Source organism: Mytilus edulis, chromosome 3 (assembly GCF_963676685.1).
Source record: "Mytilus edulis chromosome 3, xbMytEdul2.2, whole genome shotgun sequence".
NCBI classification, from domain to species: Eukaryota; Metazoa; Mollusca; class Bivalvia; order Mytilida; family Mytilidae; genus Mytilus; species Mytilus edulis.
Window position 1 is genome coordinate 103,097,266 of NC_092346.1, and position 15,585 is coordinate 103,112,850.

The 15,585-nt window shown below is 33.6% G+C and overlaps 1 protein-coding gene across 1 annotated transcript in view; it reads left to right on the plus strand.

Moving 5' to 3' along the window:
- Positions 1-9,035: 9,035 nt before the first annotated feature.
- The window catches only part of LOC139514694 (inositol 1,4,5-trisphosphate-gated calcium channel ITPR3-like), a 127,544-nt gene continuing 120,994 nt past the window's right edge, over positions 9,036-15,585 (plus strand). The window contains exon 1 of the mRNA XM_071304200.1: positions 9,036-9,669. Within this exon, the coding sequence (XP_071160301.1) occupies positions 9,584-9,669 (86 nt within the window). The 5' untranslated portion in view covers positions 9,036-9,583. The remainder of the gene's footprint in view (positions 9,670-15,585) is intronic.

The window sequence follows — 15,585 nt, forward strand, 5'->3', positions numbered from 1 at the left end:
GCAGGAGCTTTTCGTCTTCTATGCATGTGTACCTGTAACAACGCAGGAGCCTGTCGTTTTCTATGCATGTATACCTGTAACAACGGAGGAGCCTGTCGTTTTCTATGCACGTGTTTCTGTAACAACGCAAGTCTGTAATTCAGTGCTTGTCGTTGATTACTGTCTTCCATTTTTTATTTCGTTTATTAGGTCTTTCCACTTTTCATGGAAAGACCTTTTGTTTTTCTTCTGATTATTTTTTTTTTCTTTTGCCGTCTGAGATGCTTTTTTGTACTACAACATATCGAATGGATTTTTGGCCAATGATGTTGTACAGTAATGGGGGTTTCAAAACTCACCCTGTGTGACCAAACACTTATTTTTCTCCCAACGTCCCCTGTTTCTTATTACCGCTATATCTCTAAAACCGTAAAAGATTTTAGCAAACTGTTTTCACCAAATTGTTCGTCTACACTTCAGAATGATTTGGTTAATTTTGACTTGAGTGATCGGAAGACATCTGATGGGAGTTATTTCCCTTTGAAAATTTAAGATAGGCGATTTGTGGGATAAATTCATACGTTATAAGTCGTAGAGGCCTACAGTCTGTTGATATGAAGTCCTTGGTCCATTTGAAGAAAATTGAGGTCAAGGTCAAAGGTCATATTATGTAATAAATTTTGAATTTTGCTTGTTATCGTTATTCCAAAGAAACTGTGACAGTAAATGATATGATGTGCCAAATAACTGTTTACAAAAAGGCGCAACCTCAACCTATTTAAGTCGAAGATTTTTGGTTAACCCTTATAGGAGTTTTCTCCCCTTTTGTATTTGAAATCAGTATTTCTCCACAACCATACAAGTGATTGACCTGGGGTCTTTTGAATTGAGATCACTGACCTATGACCTCAAAATTGAGGTCAAGGTCAAAGTACAAATTGACGTTCTAGATTTTGACCTTTGCTAAAAATTCTTTCTGGTTCATTATAAAACAATTAAGTCTTCTGCATAAATCTATCAATCTTATTAATTTTTTTTATCAGTTTCATTCTTATAATCGAGGTGGAAAGACCTTCAATTTTTCTCTGAAGAATTGGTTTTTAATTGTTGTTAGCATCACTTTTTACTTTTGTATCATTCACGGGACATTTTTAAATTGCTTATGACATAATATGGGTTTTGCTCATGTTAAAAACCGTACTTTTTTCGTAACCTGAGATTACCCCTAGTTTTTTGGTGGGGTTTGTGTTGCTTATTCTTTAGGTTTCTATGTTGTGTCATGTGTACTATTGTTTGTCTGTTTGTCTTTTTCATTTTTAGCCATGGCGTTGTCAGTTTATTTTCGATTTATGAGTTTGACTGTCCCTCTTTGACATATAGTGATTTTCATTCTCGTCAGTAGACATTTGGTTAACAATTGTCTCATTAGCAAATCATACCGCACCTCTTTATTCTTATATCCAAACATATATATCAAACTGTAAAACGCTTAAATTAAGAACTCTATTCATGACTATCAGTAATGTACAATTAAACATTTTTTTTAATTAACGTAAAAAGGCGGATTGACAATTGAAATTGTTTTGTTATAAATTAGGATGTCAATTTTTTCAATCGGATTGTTTATAATTTTTCGTGTCGGGGCCTTTTATGACCGACTATATCGTATTGGTTTTTCTCATTGTTGGAGACCGTATGGTTGGCTATAATTGCTTGTCTCATTGGCAATTATACATCGTCTCCTTATTTAAGCATTTTTTCCATATGCGTTTCGTGATAAATAGATTTGATCAGAGTGAAAAAATTAGATCCATGTGGAAGAGTCAGTGACCTAAATAAAATTGAGAATGGAAATGGGGAATGTGTCAAAGAGACAGCAACCTGACCATAGAGAAGACAACAGCAGAAGGTCGCCAACAGGTCTTCAATTCAGCGAGAAATTCCCGCACCCTGAGGCGTCCTTCAGCTGGCCCCTAAACAAATGTATATACTAGTTCAGTGATAATGAACGCCATACTAAACTCCAAATTGTAAACAAAAAACTAAAATTAAAAATTATACATGACTAACAAAGACCAGAGGCTCCTGACTTGGGACAGGCGCAAAAATGCGATGGAGTTAAACATGTTTATGAGATCTCAACCCTCCCCCTATACCTCTAGCCAGTGAAGAAAAGTAAACCGAATTTCCTTCATGGTAATATGATAATGTGGAACACATTTGTGACGGGGTCACACAAAGCAGCAATTTGTTTTGTTTTGGTCAAGGTTCATATTTCCTGTTTTTTAATGTATTAGATTGCCAATGTCGATAACAAGGTTTGTATGTCTACCAGCTATGCGCACTATATACTTCCCATGTCCATATACTTGGTGGAAAAACAATAGACTATATGATATTGGCTAACCGAGTCCCTGCGCTTGGTGAACGATATGTTCAGGAGTTTAGAATATCGATGTTTTACCGAATATTCAGTAGTACTATAGCTCATTCACAATATCGATGTTTTACCGAATATTCAGTAGTACTATAGCTCATTCACAGTTAATGTCAAAATGAAAATTACAGTGTTGATTTTTTTTTTTTTAAAGTATATAGGTTATATCCGGTTGCCGAGTCCATGTAGTCTCATACAAGTTGATTTTTTGCAAAGGGCTTCTTGACTTTAAATAGATACTATAGCAGACCAATATAATTAAAGTATAGTTCTCTGATTTTGTTATCTCCATACGACATATGCATAGATTCCATGAGGTGAATTTACGGAAAAGCGGCGAAAAAAACATGACTCTTTTCAATTATGATTTAACTTGAAAAAAAAATATTCTCGATTTTGTTCTTTGTTCTAAAATGAAATAATAAAAAATGTATATGGGGTATTCGTATTCATTATTTTCCAGTTGAGATCAATTCAATATGTCTCGATATGTTTAAAAAAAAAGAATTGGTGAACAGGTTTTCTAGAAATGGCAGTAAGTATACAAAAACAGGCAGATTTAGAGAGGAGCAGGGGTGCGCACCCCTATATGGAGCTATTTATGGTTAATTCTGAGTTTTTTTACTTGTTCCACTCCACACAGTTGTCTAGCTTGGAGCCCAAGGTCCCATTCTTTTCAAAATATTGGATCCGCGTCTGATAAGCTCACTCTTTTATGTGAATGTCACAAGGCAAGAATGTTGATTGTGATTGTTGTTGTCTGACTGTTTTGTCGATTTGGTAATTTCGCTTTCATGTTTCTCTGTTTTATTTGTTCCTATAACTTGTTGGTGTGATTTAGAATGACCTTTGGTGTGATTTAGAATGACCTTTGGTGTAATTTAGAATGACCTTTAATGTGATTTAGAATGACCTTTGGTGTGATTTAGAATGACCTTTGATGTGATTTAGAATGACCTTTGGTGTAATTTAGAATGACCTTTGGTGTGATTTAGAATGACCTTTGGTGTAGGTTTTTGTCCATCTTTGTATCTTCGTCTCTTATGTTGTTTTTTAGTTTGTTTGTTAAATCGTGTTTAGGATGCTGTCTTGTAAAATCGTGTTTAGGATTCTGTCTTGTAAAATCGTGTTTAGGATGCTGTCTTGTAAAATCATGTTTAGGATGCTGTCTTGTAAAATCGTGTTTAGGATGCTGTCTTGTAAAATCGTGTTTAGGATGCTGTTTTGTAAAATCGTGTTTAGGATGCTGTCTTGTAAAATCGTGTTTAGGATGCTGTCTTGTAAAATCATGTTTAGGATGCTGTCTTGTAAAATCGTGTTTAGGATGCTGTCTTGTAAAATCGTGTTTAGGATGCTGTCTTGTAAAAGGACATTTACATTTCATATCTGTGTCGGGTCGATGCAAATAAATAAACTCATCATAGATACAGGGATTGAAATTTTGCATTTGCGTCATACAGATATTAGTACTGCAACCAGAGTTCATTTTTTAAAACTTTAATGGTCCGGAAGAACACACACCTAAATTATATATCGATGGAAAGAGGACAACGTGTACAATAAGAAAAGTTGGGTCGTAAAAATCCAGAGTGGTCACAATTTTGTGAAATTGAGGTCAAAGGTCAGACCTAAAAATATCAATATTTCAAACACAAGAACAAAAAGGAGAAATATTCTGATATTTATTCAATAGAATGCTACAAAAACGATTCAATCATAAGCATATGCTATAAACGATGTTAAAACGACAAATTTGACTAATTATATGAAGAGCTGCCATTACAAAATGGCGTTGATTTGGAACCTTCTAATTTTTTTTCCATTTAAGACATAGCAAAAGAAGAAGTGGCCTTGACCTTTTCACATCCATAAACTTTCATATTGTGTATAGTATTTCACTATAGTATATTACAGAATTATTTTCTAAAGTATAAAACACCAGTTTATCAAATTATTTCAATATTTTTTCTATCTTTGAAAAAAACAAAACTTAAGCGCTGAAACAGTGTTTTTAATTTTGCATCTTAAAGGTTGTGTATTTTGTGAAAATTAGTATCTAGTTATAGATAAATACATATTGTGTATTTGCAAAGTCTGGACAGAGCAGTAATAACACAAGATATACTATAGTCACCCGAGGCGAATGCGAGGTTTTAAAAAAAATTGAGTGTAAAAAAAAGTCAGTTTGGTGAATGAACATTTTTTTAGTAGGATAATCCTGGTAAAAAAGTTAACTCATTGATTTTTTAAGGGAAGGATGAAAAATTATACAATGCAATGCCAATTTTCTAATGTTGTAATTCAAATTCAGTCATGATCCTTATATAACTTTTAAAAGCGACACACAATAGCTCAAGTATTCATAGAATAGGGACATGAATCAATCTCTTAGTCATCATATGCGGATTCAGTAGTCGTATTAGCATTACAAGACACTTCCATTTTTTATAAGAACAAGTTCGGCGCAGGACAGAGTTTGTTCAAATCAAATACAGTTTTTTTTAGTACAAATGCTATCTGGAGCGTAAATACCGTCATGATTTAGTCAAACTCGTCAGATATAGTCTTCCCTTTGCATAGGAAACACAAAAGAAATGTGAGTACAAAGTTTCGCTCAATGTTCGTGACCCATATTCCCATATGCATATGCATGATGTATCTGCACTGCCAGTCCCAAATGTAAAGGGGCGAATGTTGCTACAGAAACGATTGATTTTGTAATAGCCATACATTTACGAATTTTTGTTATCTTTAGGGACAATATACGGTTCAGAAGCGCCTTTGTGTTATTTTTCATCGATTAACTATCAAATGAACTTTTGAGCCTAGGCTCTGTGTTGAAGACCGGACCGTGACCTATAATGGTTTACTTTTATAAATTGTGACTTGGATGGTGTGTTGTATCATTGGCACTCATACCACATCTTCCTATATCTATTAACAAGCTATGCGGGCATCATTTCCATAGAAATACCAAAACAAGGACATAGCTCATTAGACCACTGGTGGCAGGATGAAGTAATTGTTCTTCTTTTAATGTATCCTTGATATTTTCTGACACACCTTGGTGTAATTCTGAAAATCTTAATATAGACTTCAATTTTCCTGGAGAAGATTTGGCATCCCCTAAATTGAGTTCAGAGCTAAACTCTATAATTCATATCCCTTGGCCCCACTATGTTTGAATTGTAAGGTGTCACAATATCTAGTTAGTTCTGGAGTTTGGCAGTTTGGTAAGCATCAGAGACAATCTTGGGTAAAATTGATCGGTATACATAGAGGATGTGCTACATGAGAAAGGCTTTTTCTTATGGAAAAACAAATCACATCACTAACAATCGTTATTAATGAACTGACAGCAAGTTCAAATTCTATTTTTTCAGTGACTGTTTTACTTAATTGCACAGGTGTTGACTTCAATAAGTACTTGGTTATGCATGGATAAATGATTACTCACATTAATAAGCACAACTTAAAAGACTGTTAACACGTTTAGAGGACTCAGTTTTGCGTAGTTTTCTGTTTTTTTTAAAGGTTTTTCTTTTACACAAAAACCCTGTTTTCATATCCAAACTACAAGGAAGAAACTGAGCGCGAGATCGTATAAAAGTGTCAGGTTGTGAGGTTACATGTCGATCAGTTTGATCACATATATGGATTTCTGTTGTTTCTAATTTAAAGTTCCCCAAGGGTGACTGGGGAAATGAAATATGGTCACTTGGTCTTCCCCCGACCGGCAGTAAAACGAAGTTGGGCGTCCGTTTGGCTGTACGGGATGTATCAAGTTCGCAGTCACGTCCGGTCAGAATGGGGACGTTAAATCCGCTGCCTCATGTAAAGGGAGTGTCACGTTCTTTGCACGTTAAAAAAACTTTGCATCAACTCTTTCTCTTTAAGGGGTCCGTAGGTGGCATGTTGCAATGGAAAATTTCTGTCCCAATCCAATATCCCATCATTTTCCAGTGGCAGTCTAAATTTTCCCGATCATCATCCCGAATGGCCTCTATTATGACAAAACCTTCCTATTGTTTTTATTGTTAGCTTGATCTCGTCCTGAACATGCATGAAATATTTGCCACTGGACTTTAAGCAACCAACAATCAATCAATCAATTTAATTTAAAGACGCACCAATTTTGCCTTCTGGTGCAAGTCTCATAACATCACTGATGATTCGCCCACGGAAAACAGAATATCAAGAGAAGTTGGTTTTAGCAATACCTTGTCACACACCAAATCTCTGCGAAACTTCAATAGTACTTTTCCCCCGACCACTTGCATGCATATTAATTGCTCTGAGGTTAAACATTGACATACAATGTATTTTCACACAATGTCAACTATAGTCATTATCCGGAAAAACCTCTTATCCGAAGGATTTTGTTAACTTTTATATAAAGTCAAAATTTTATCAACAAAAATATAACTTATTTACAGAAAATACACGAAAGAACTACTATATATATTCAAATCACTCAAAAATAAATTAACTTCTCCTACAAAATCTACATAATCACATCGAAACTATCAAATTGATTGTGAATGAAAAAATAAATGGTGGAGCTGATTGACGGATAGGAAATTTCCGTAATTAAAAAAGGTACAAATGATGTTTTTATTTTTGAGTTTTTGACAAAATTGTTTGGAATTTGCCCAACAAAATTTGCATGCAGTATCGCAATAATATGTTGTGTCCTCTCAAATGTCAAATACTGTTTTTGAATCATTTGTTTTCTCGTTTTCAAAGAAAAACGCGTTAAATTTCTATCTAAAAAACAGCCAACTTTAAGTTTGAAAGTTTTACTTGGAGATGGTATAATATTTATGTCTTCATCATTCCGATGATCCTTGATGATATGTGCATAGAAAATATTTACGAAAAAAACGGGAAATTTAACCAAAAAAAATATTTTTGGACTTTAAGGTAACTACCCAAAACCGTAAATTGAGGGGTACCCCCATTAAAGGGATAAAATACAAAAATGTGACCATAGAAACTTTTTACGACCCGACGGAAATTAAGATATAGATATTATTCTATCATTTAAAACAATTTGCAGCCGTGTGTTATTCCGGACCATTAAACTCGTTAACTAAGCGTCTTTTTCGATGTCAGTTGCAGTACTATATTAGACAACGATGTCTATGCTAGTTTAACCAGTGAAGTAGTATACCGCTCTGGTTAATCTGCGTGTTGTTGGGTTGTTGTTTAATTGATGTATACTCACAGCCTCTTGTTATAATTACATTAAAAATGTTGATAGAGGTGACCACGTAGAACTTACCCTACTTTATGTTGGAAAGGCGATAAAGGCAAATTATTTCAGATATGTTCATTTTATACCAAAGTCAGAGATAAAGTGCATGTAACGCCTTTTGCGTAATACAAATGCGTATGCCTTTGACTAAAATTATAAAACTAGCATCATTGATATGTAAACAAGTCGTATAAATAAAAAGCATCAGTGATATGTAAACAAGTCGTATAAATAAAAAGCATCAGTGATATGTAAACAAGTCGTATAAATAAAATATAATGTTGCGTGATTGGATTGTTGTTTGTTGACACATTAAAGTAAAACCGGTCAATGATTTTGGTTTTATTGCTGAAAAGACATTAAAACAGTTCACAATCTTTATTGTGGACGTTTATATTTGAAATTTGAATTGTCTCTCTTTGAACGAATTTAGTTCTTTGTAGTCATTATTAGAGATTTTCCACAAAAATGAATAGTTTCAAATTAGTCTGCAGGATTGTGGCCGATTATGACCAGTCAAGGTTTTAAATATTAGGGTTTACAAACTTTGTACGATTTCGTGGTTACATCAATTTTTTGTCAGTTTATGTATTTTTTGCCGTTTCCCGTTTTCGTGTTCGCTGTATGAAAAATTTACTACTACTGGGTGGTTTACGGGTTTGACTACCGATATGTTTCGCGCTCATGTTCGATTATAAAATATCATAGGAGAGCACGCAAAATGACCCTATCTCCACTATACTGTAGTAGTAAATAATTTCCTTACGACTTGCACAGGCCAAGTTTTAACCTTACGCCACTCCAATTCCTAAGTCATAGAAATTCAGTAAAGCGGTTTAATAACAGATGATTCAGTTTAAAGAGTTTGTGTATGATTCATTGGAGGATTTCCCCCTGGTACTACTTTTTTGCCTGAAACATTGTCACTAATATTGTTCGAATGAAGTGCAAATTACATTAAACATGTCGAATAAAAATCAAACAATTGTATTTCAATAAATCGATGACAATTAATAGTATGAAGATATTTTTTTAAAATTCTGTTTGTATATCATTCTTCTTATAACCTTTGATAAATAACGGGTTTATGTAATATCTCGTCCTTTTCAAATTGTAGTATTAACATCGACATAGTTTAAAGCCTTTAAATCGTCAGAAAACTATAGAATCTACAAATACCATTCCGTTGACTACTAAAGAATTGTCAACTTGATCTCTATATGTTAAATGTTCAGATTTTCAAGGATTTGTATTGAAAGACTTACTATACAAATTCTTGGATTTTATAATGCTCGGTCATAGTAAACCTTGCATTTTTTTTAAAGATTGAAAATATAACTATCTCCAATGGATAAATATCGCAATCAACGGACGGTGTGGAATGAATTATATTATTCATCCAATTGCGAAAGACAGAGACGATGAGGATGGTTAAGTTTTAATTTACTTTTCCGTCAACTTGTAGTTTGAAAGTTTAAATATATACATGACATAATGCTTTTTTGTAATTCGTTATTAAAATACAACTAATTGCACAAGGAATTAAATTGAATTTCAAATTTAAATCCCTCAGATAATAATTTCAGGCATAAGCATAAGTGTCGGAACACGTTACCTGGCGACAGGTAAACAAATTTACGTACCCGAATTGTGAAACGAGTCCTTTTGTTACCAAATCAAGCATGATTTAAAGATAATATGGTTCACCCGATATAGATCTACCCGACAAATCGATCTACTTCGGTTATTTCCGTTAGAGCAAAATTAGAACGTTGAACACATTTATCGGTTCGTGCCAAAAGGAATAGAGTACTTAAAGTAAAATACAAAAATATATTGTGTCAGGAATTTACGTAACAGTGTGATGATATGAAGGTTTCATAAATAGGAGATATTTCTAAGTGTAAAACATGTCAGAAGACACATTATGTGTTGGCGATTCTGTTTGTCTTTATGCCACAGAGAGCTATGGATTTGTTATGTCCACACAATCAAGGTGGGTGTTTTAAAAGGTTCAAATCGATCTTATATCTTAATATCACTGTCTTGGTTTTGAAAATGAAAGTTTCTAATTGTCTATATCTAACTGTCTATAACTTATGGATATGTACGACGAAGAATTGTATAACGAACGAGTGTTTAAATAAAGGAAAGAAAGTATTACAAACTTCCCCTTTTTGGGTGTAATTGAGCGTTTGAAATAATACATCAACAACTATACACATTAGAGCTGGTATAGGGATTGTTGTCATCTATTTCGTTTCACTGTCAGATAAGCATCTTCCTTTTTTTTTTGTATAATCGTCTAACAAACTGCACGAGAATTTTCGAAATAGTTTTTAACTTCAAATAAAGAATTGTAAATACTGTAAATACTGTATATAGCCTGCAACAGATACCATAACACCAGCTCAGTCACTGAAATGCTACAAACTCTAAATTGGGCAACACTTGAGAAAAGGCGAATTAGAACCCGCATCATTTTCCTCTACAAAATTATACATCATCTTGTTGCCATATATCCGACAGACCTACTTACACAATCTGATACAAGAACACGACAACATTCACATATTTACTCTTTCAGACCCATACAAACCACTAAAGACTCATACAAGTACTCATTCTACCCTAGAACCATCTTGCAATGGAACCTTCTCCCAGTAGCTGCAGTCCAATGTACTACTCTTGAAAGCTTCCGAGAACAGATTCCAATATCTGTTCTCAATAAACATCTTAACATTTAAATAAATTCCACAATGTATATAGTTTTAACCAAAATGTATAGTACAAAAACAGAAGAAAAAGAAGTTATAAATGTTGAAATTTTTATTTTTATTTTTGTATTTTTCACTGTAAATAAAATGTATATCCCACGCACGCGCGGCATAGTAAAATCAGTGCCCGGCACGTTATCATCAGTATGTTGATGGAGTGCTGAATTATAAAGAAGAAGAAGAAGCCTTAGGGGGCTAAATATGTAATGTCACCATGCGTAGTCCCGCAGAATTTAAATTTTTCATTCAAGGAACCCAACTCTTATATGGAAGAAGAAGAATTGTAACAAATCAATTGACTCGAATCTGCTGTTTGGAATAGCCACAAACCAAATTGTTGTGAATTTACTACAGTACTGGAAAACCTTTCTGGGGTAACCACCAAGTGCGTGTGTATAGCCATTTACTACAAGGAATGAAGGCAACAGAAAAAAAAATAAGAATCCTTTTTTCAAAAGAATTCATTTATTGATCATTTTATAGAAAAAAAGCAGTTGAAGATAAATAAAGTTCAGTTATCAAATTTGTGGTGAACTCCCACAAATAGGGAACATGCAATTTATACAAGACTTATTAGACATTATAAATTATGAAAGCACCTATATGAATTGTTGTTCTTACTAGAAAGTTACTTGAACGATAACAGGATAGAACGCGCCGTTTTTTTTCTTATATCTTAGTCATTCACGTAAATAGACCAAATTATGGTAGGATTTATTTACATGGGTAAAATCTATATACCCACATACATTACAGGTAGCCGACTAGCAATCATATACCCCATTGCTTTTAATGAATCTGACACCAAATTTGGCAAGTGGTGTCGCAGTGTATGCTACAGTTTCATTTATAAGTTGTTGTTTTTTTTTTGGGGGGGGGGGGGCAAATAACGACCTTCACCTTTTTAAAAGTACAATGAAGATTCAAATGCAGTAGATGTCTAGATATGATACGAGTGTGTCTTCATTTGGTAAACGACTGGAGCATAGGGGCCAAACAAAATATTACATCAATTCCCAATAATTGCTTAAATAAAGCTATTCTAAATCATTGTAAAAAATAGGAGTCATTGGGCTTATCTCCTTTTATATCCCACTGGCATACATCGTTGAATGTTCAATATCCTCTTACTTACCATTGTATCTTAATGATAGATTATTAGATTCTATAAAGTACTATTTTGCGATGAAATGACTATTGATCTGATACATGCAGTTTACCTATATTCTATTGTATTAACTGAAAGGTAAATAAGTCGGTCATGTTGACGTAAATCGATGATTTGCTCCAGTGTTTAGTGAATATCGAATATGGATTTCCGACATTTCCAACGCATCTCTTTTACAGCTATCTATCACGCTTTTTGGTAAAAACAAATCAGAGACATGAACTATGCAAACTATATAGGATATGAAATAAATCGCCGACTATAAAATAACTGTATTTGGTATATGCATGGTTCCTTGCTTAATTGAACGACTACATGTCTGTCAGATAGGGTTCACCCGACCTTGACCTCATTCCATGGTCCAATGAGCAATGTTAAAATGAAATGGTTGTCAGGTGCATGTGCATGTCCATTTAGTAGGTTTCATTTGACCTTGCCCTCAATTTCATGGTCCAATGAGCAATGTTAAAATGAAATGGTTGTCAGGTGCATGTGCATGTCCATTTAGTAGGTTTCATTTGACCTTGCCCTCAATTTCATGGTTCTTTGGACAATTTTTAGATTGTGTGGTTCTCAGATATAATAAGCTATGGGTTAAATACATTTAGTGTATCTTGAATTCAATATCTATTTTGTAAAAAAAATGACTGAATTTCTTCATTTGTATTACATTTGACAAAGTTTTCAGTTTCCTGGCTGTTTTTCGAAATTTCTTGATAAAAATCTTAGTTTATGACCCAAAAATAGTATCTTCTAGCTATGAAATTGTGTCTATTCCCGTTAAAGTTCGCGATTATTAAGGTTAAGATACAGTAGATTTACATTTGACAAAATTTCCGGTCTCTAATTTTCGGCGAATTTAAAATAAAAATGTTAGTTCTTGCCTTAAATACTAATTTCTGTTTGTAATGTTTCCAATAGAGTTATATAATTGTAATAAAAGATGTTGCTTCATCAGTAACTTAGATACAACTGTTTTAACACCAAACTATTCTGTATGTTTGTGTCTGTCCAAAGGCAATCACACTACAACTTCTTTATTGTAATCTATTTCCCCCACTATTATCTGGGTAGACTTTTAGTATATCAAATGTGATGACAACCTGGACACACAAACGCTTTGTTGCAGTTGAACTTCAAATGAATGTGATTATTATTTTAGGTCCTTTCTGGTCATATAGTTTTTATTTTGGTAATGTTTTTATTTTGGTAATGTTTTTATTTTGGTAATGTTTAAGCCTTTTCTTTATTTTGGTAATGTTTTTATTTTGGTCATGTTTAAGCCTTTTCTGCATAAATTGACTAGACTTAAAGCCACCAGCCATCGGTTTAAAATGTTGGTGAAGGGCGCCGATGAATTTACCTAGGCGATTTCGGAGTCGAAAACAAAACTGAAATTAAAGAAGTCAGTTTTTTTACTGTCAGTTTGCTTGGCAATTAATGCACCATAACTTTAAGCCACCAATCATAACTATGTCATGTGTTATTCATCAAATTTTACATTTTCATATGCCTATAGCTAAAGAAACAAACTCTTCTTTAACCGAACATTCATTTCAAAGGTATTCTAATCTATCTGTCAATATGATTTTAAGTCTTTATTGATTGTTTAAATGGGGTATTAAGAAAATTCATACATTATAAGCAAGTTCTGTTGGCTAGTTCGATGAACCATTGACTCGTTATATTAATGTCTGTTCCGTTCTAAAAGTGTGAATTGATGTTCGATTACCTTGATTCACAATGAAATAATTTTAAAAACCAGAAAATGAGAGTTACCTTTTATTTTTTTTTGGCTCCAAGGCTTGACTGAAGTATAGAAAACTTCTCCTGTCCTTGTTATCTCGTAGTAGTGCTCTTATCGATGGCATGAGGTCTTGGGTCAATCCAAAGACTTACAAATCCGTTGTCAGCTATATATAAAATTCAGCATTTAGTAGTAAAAGCAAAGTCTGGTCGACTAGAAGTCAGAATAATATGTTCGGTAGGGTGACATGTCTTTTTTCTAACCGTTTTTATATCTTGTAAACTAACGTTGGGCATGTTAAGGAAAGAGCAAGGTTGATATTCACATCTCATTAACATGCTCTCGTCCTAATCGGCATTAAAGTTGCCTCTTTAAAAGTCCATTTAATACCATTATCAAAAGCCTCCTTGATCCTCCTACTCCTCCTCGTGCTGAAAAAGGGGTGGTCAGTGCAGGATAATTACATAGCGACTTTTGGTTGCAATTTTGTGTCAACTTCGTTTTGGGTGAAATCCATGCCGTGTATATATCCCGGTATATTAAGTGTATAAATACACGAGGTTCCGTATAACTCATAACAAACCAAAACTTATTGGCGTTCCTCGTTCTTTTTTACAAATCTCCCCTTTTCAGTAGCAGTAAATGATCTCAAATCCCTCAGTCGATATTCCATGTTTGCAGAACCATTCTAAATTAATAGGGTTCATGTTGGTTGTGATGAAAATTTATTTGATGGCTATTTTTTGTCACCTGACCTAGACCCTCCGTATTCATCAGCTTATAGGGGCATTAGCTGTCAAATTAATATTCACCGTTTTGACTCAGATTCTCAAATTTGATTTATGACATACTTAAATGTGTATCCAAATTATGCCGTCGATGATAACATGAATCAGCATTCCATATGTATTTTAGTATATTCGCCATCTACCGAGAATAGAACGTGCGTAATCCATCTCTAGCTAAGGGGTAACACATGAACAATGATGTTAGATTATTGACTGGCAAGTTAAAAATACATCTGCAATATTTTCCAGCTTATTTTCACAGATTTTGGCCAAACTGTCTGCCTTGATAATGTCGCGGAACTGATGATTATTTAAGATCCTGATTTCAAGTTTTATTACTTGAAACAAAAAGAAAAATATAATACAAAACGAGCCTGAATATTGTTTTTGCTGCTTCTCCAATATGTACATTTTGGAAAAATAGTCATGTATGTATGACCTTGATCTACTTTTTTGCGAGAAAAAAATCGACTCAGTGGTTAATTATTACATTTTCTCTTTAAAAAAAAAAAGTATAGTAGCCTCAAACTGGGAACAATATATAAACATGTGTTATTCACAGCTTTTAGGCGTTTTAAAACAAAATTCATGAACATTATCACAATGGCCCAGAAGGATATTTGAAGAGATCGGTGCACTTTTATGGCACGGAAACTTAGTGATCGGACGGAACTTACTTCAGTGTGTTATTATCGAGATTTCCGGTTGTATATGTTTCTGAATACATTTTTTTTGGACAAAACTGATCAAGATTTAGTGAGTTACAGCAGCCAAGATTAAAATTCTATTTGACCAAAATAACAATGATAGATTTATGAAGTATGATACAATAGACGAGTTTCCGATTTGATCAATGAACTTGGGATCAATCGACGGAAAACGTGATAATTGTTTATGGAAAAAAACCCACACATACATTTATTGAAAAATAAGACGTGTTAAAATAAAATGTATTTTTCTTTCCAATACATTAAATTATCTTAATATGAGGCAAGCATTATCTGTGAATGGGGACGAAGTCTGTATGAATTATTTTTTTTGTAACTTACAATATTTGTTAAAAAAAAGAAATGGAAATACCATAACGTTTCCAATTTTGGTTCTGTTGTTAGAATTTAACTTGTGACGTTATTTAAGTTATGACGTCATGTTCAATGTAAACAAAGAAACGCAATGCATCAGGTAACTTCACATCAAAGACAAAAAATTATTAAAAATGAAATATTGGTATTGTGTTCCTTGAGTTCCTATATTTTACTAGACTACTCAAAGTCTCACGACAACGAGACGGAAAGAAGAAGGAAGTAGTTTTCTGCGTTCTGCACAGATCCGGGAATTCAAAACACGACAAAAAAAAGTTTGAACGATTTTGAGTTCATTAATACAATGGAAATTTCGGGAAATATTCCTGATTTTTTTATTTTTTTATTTG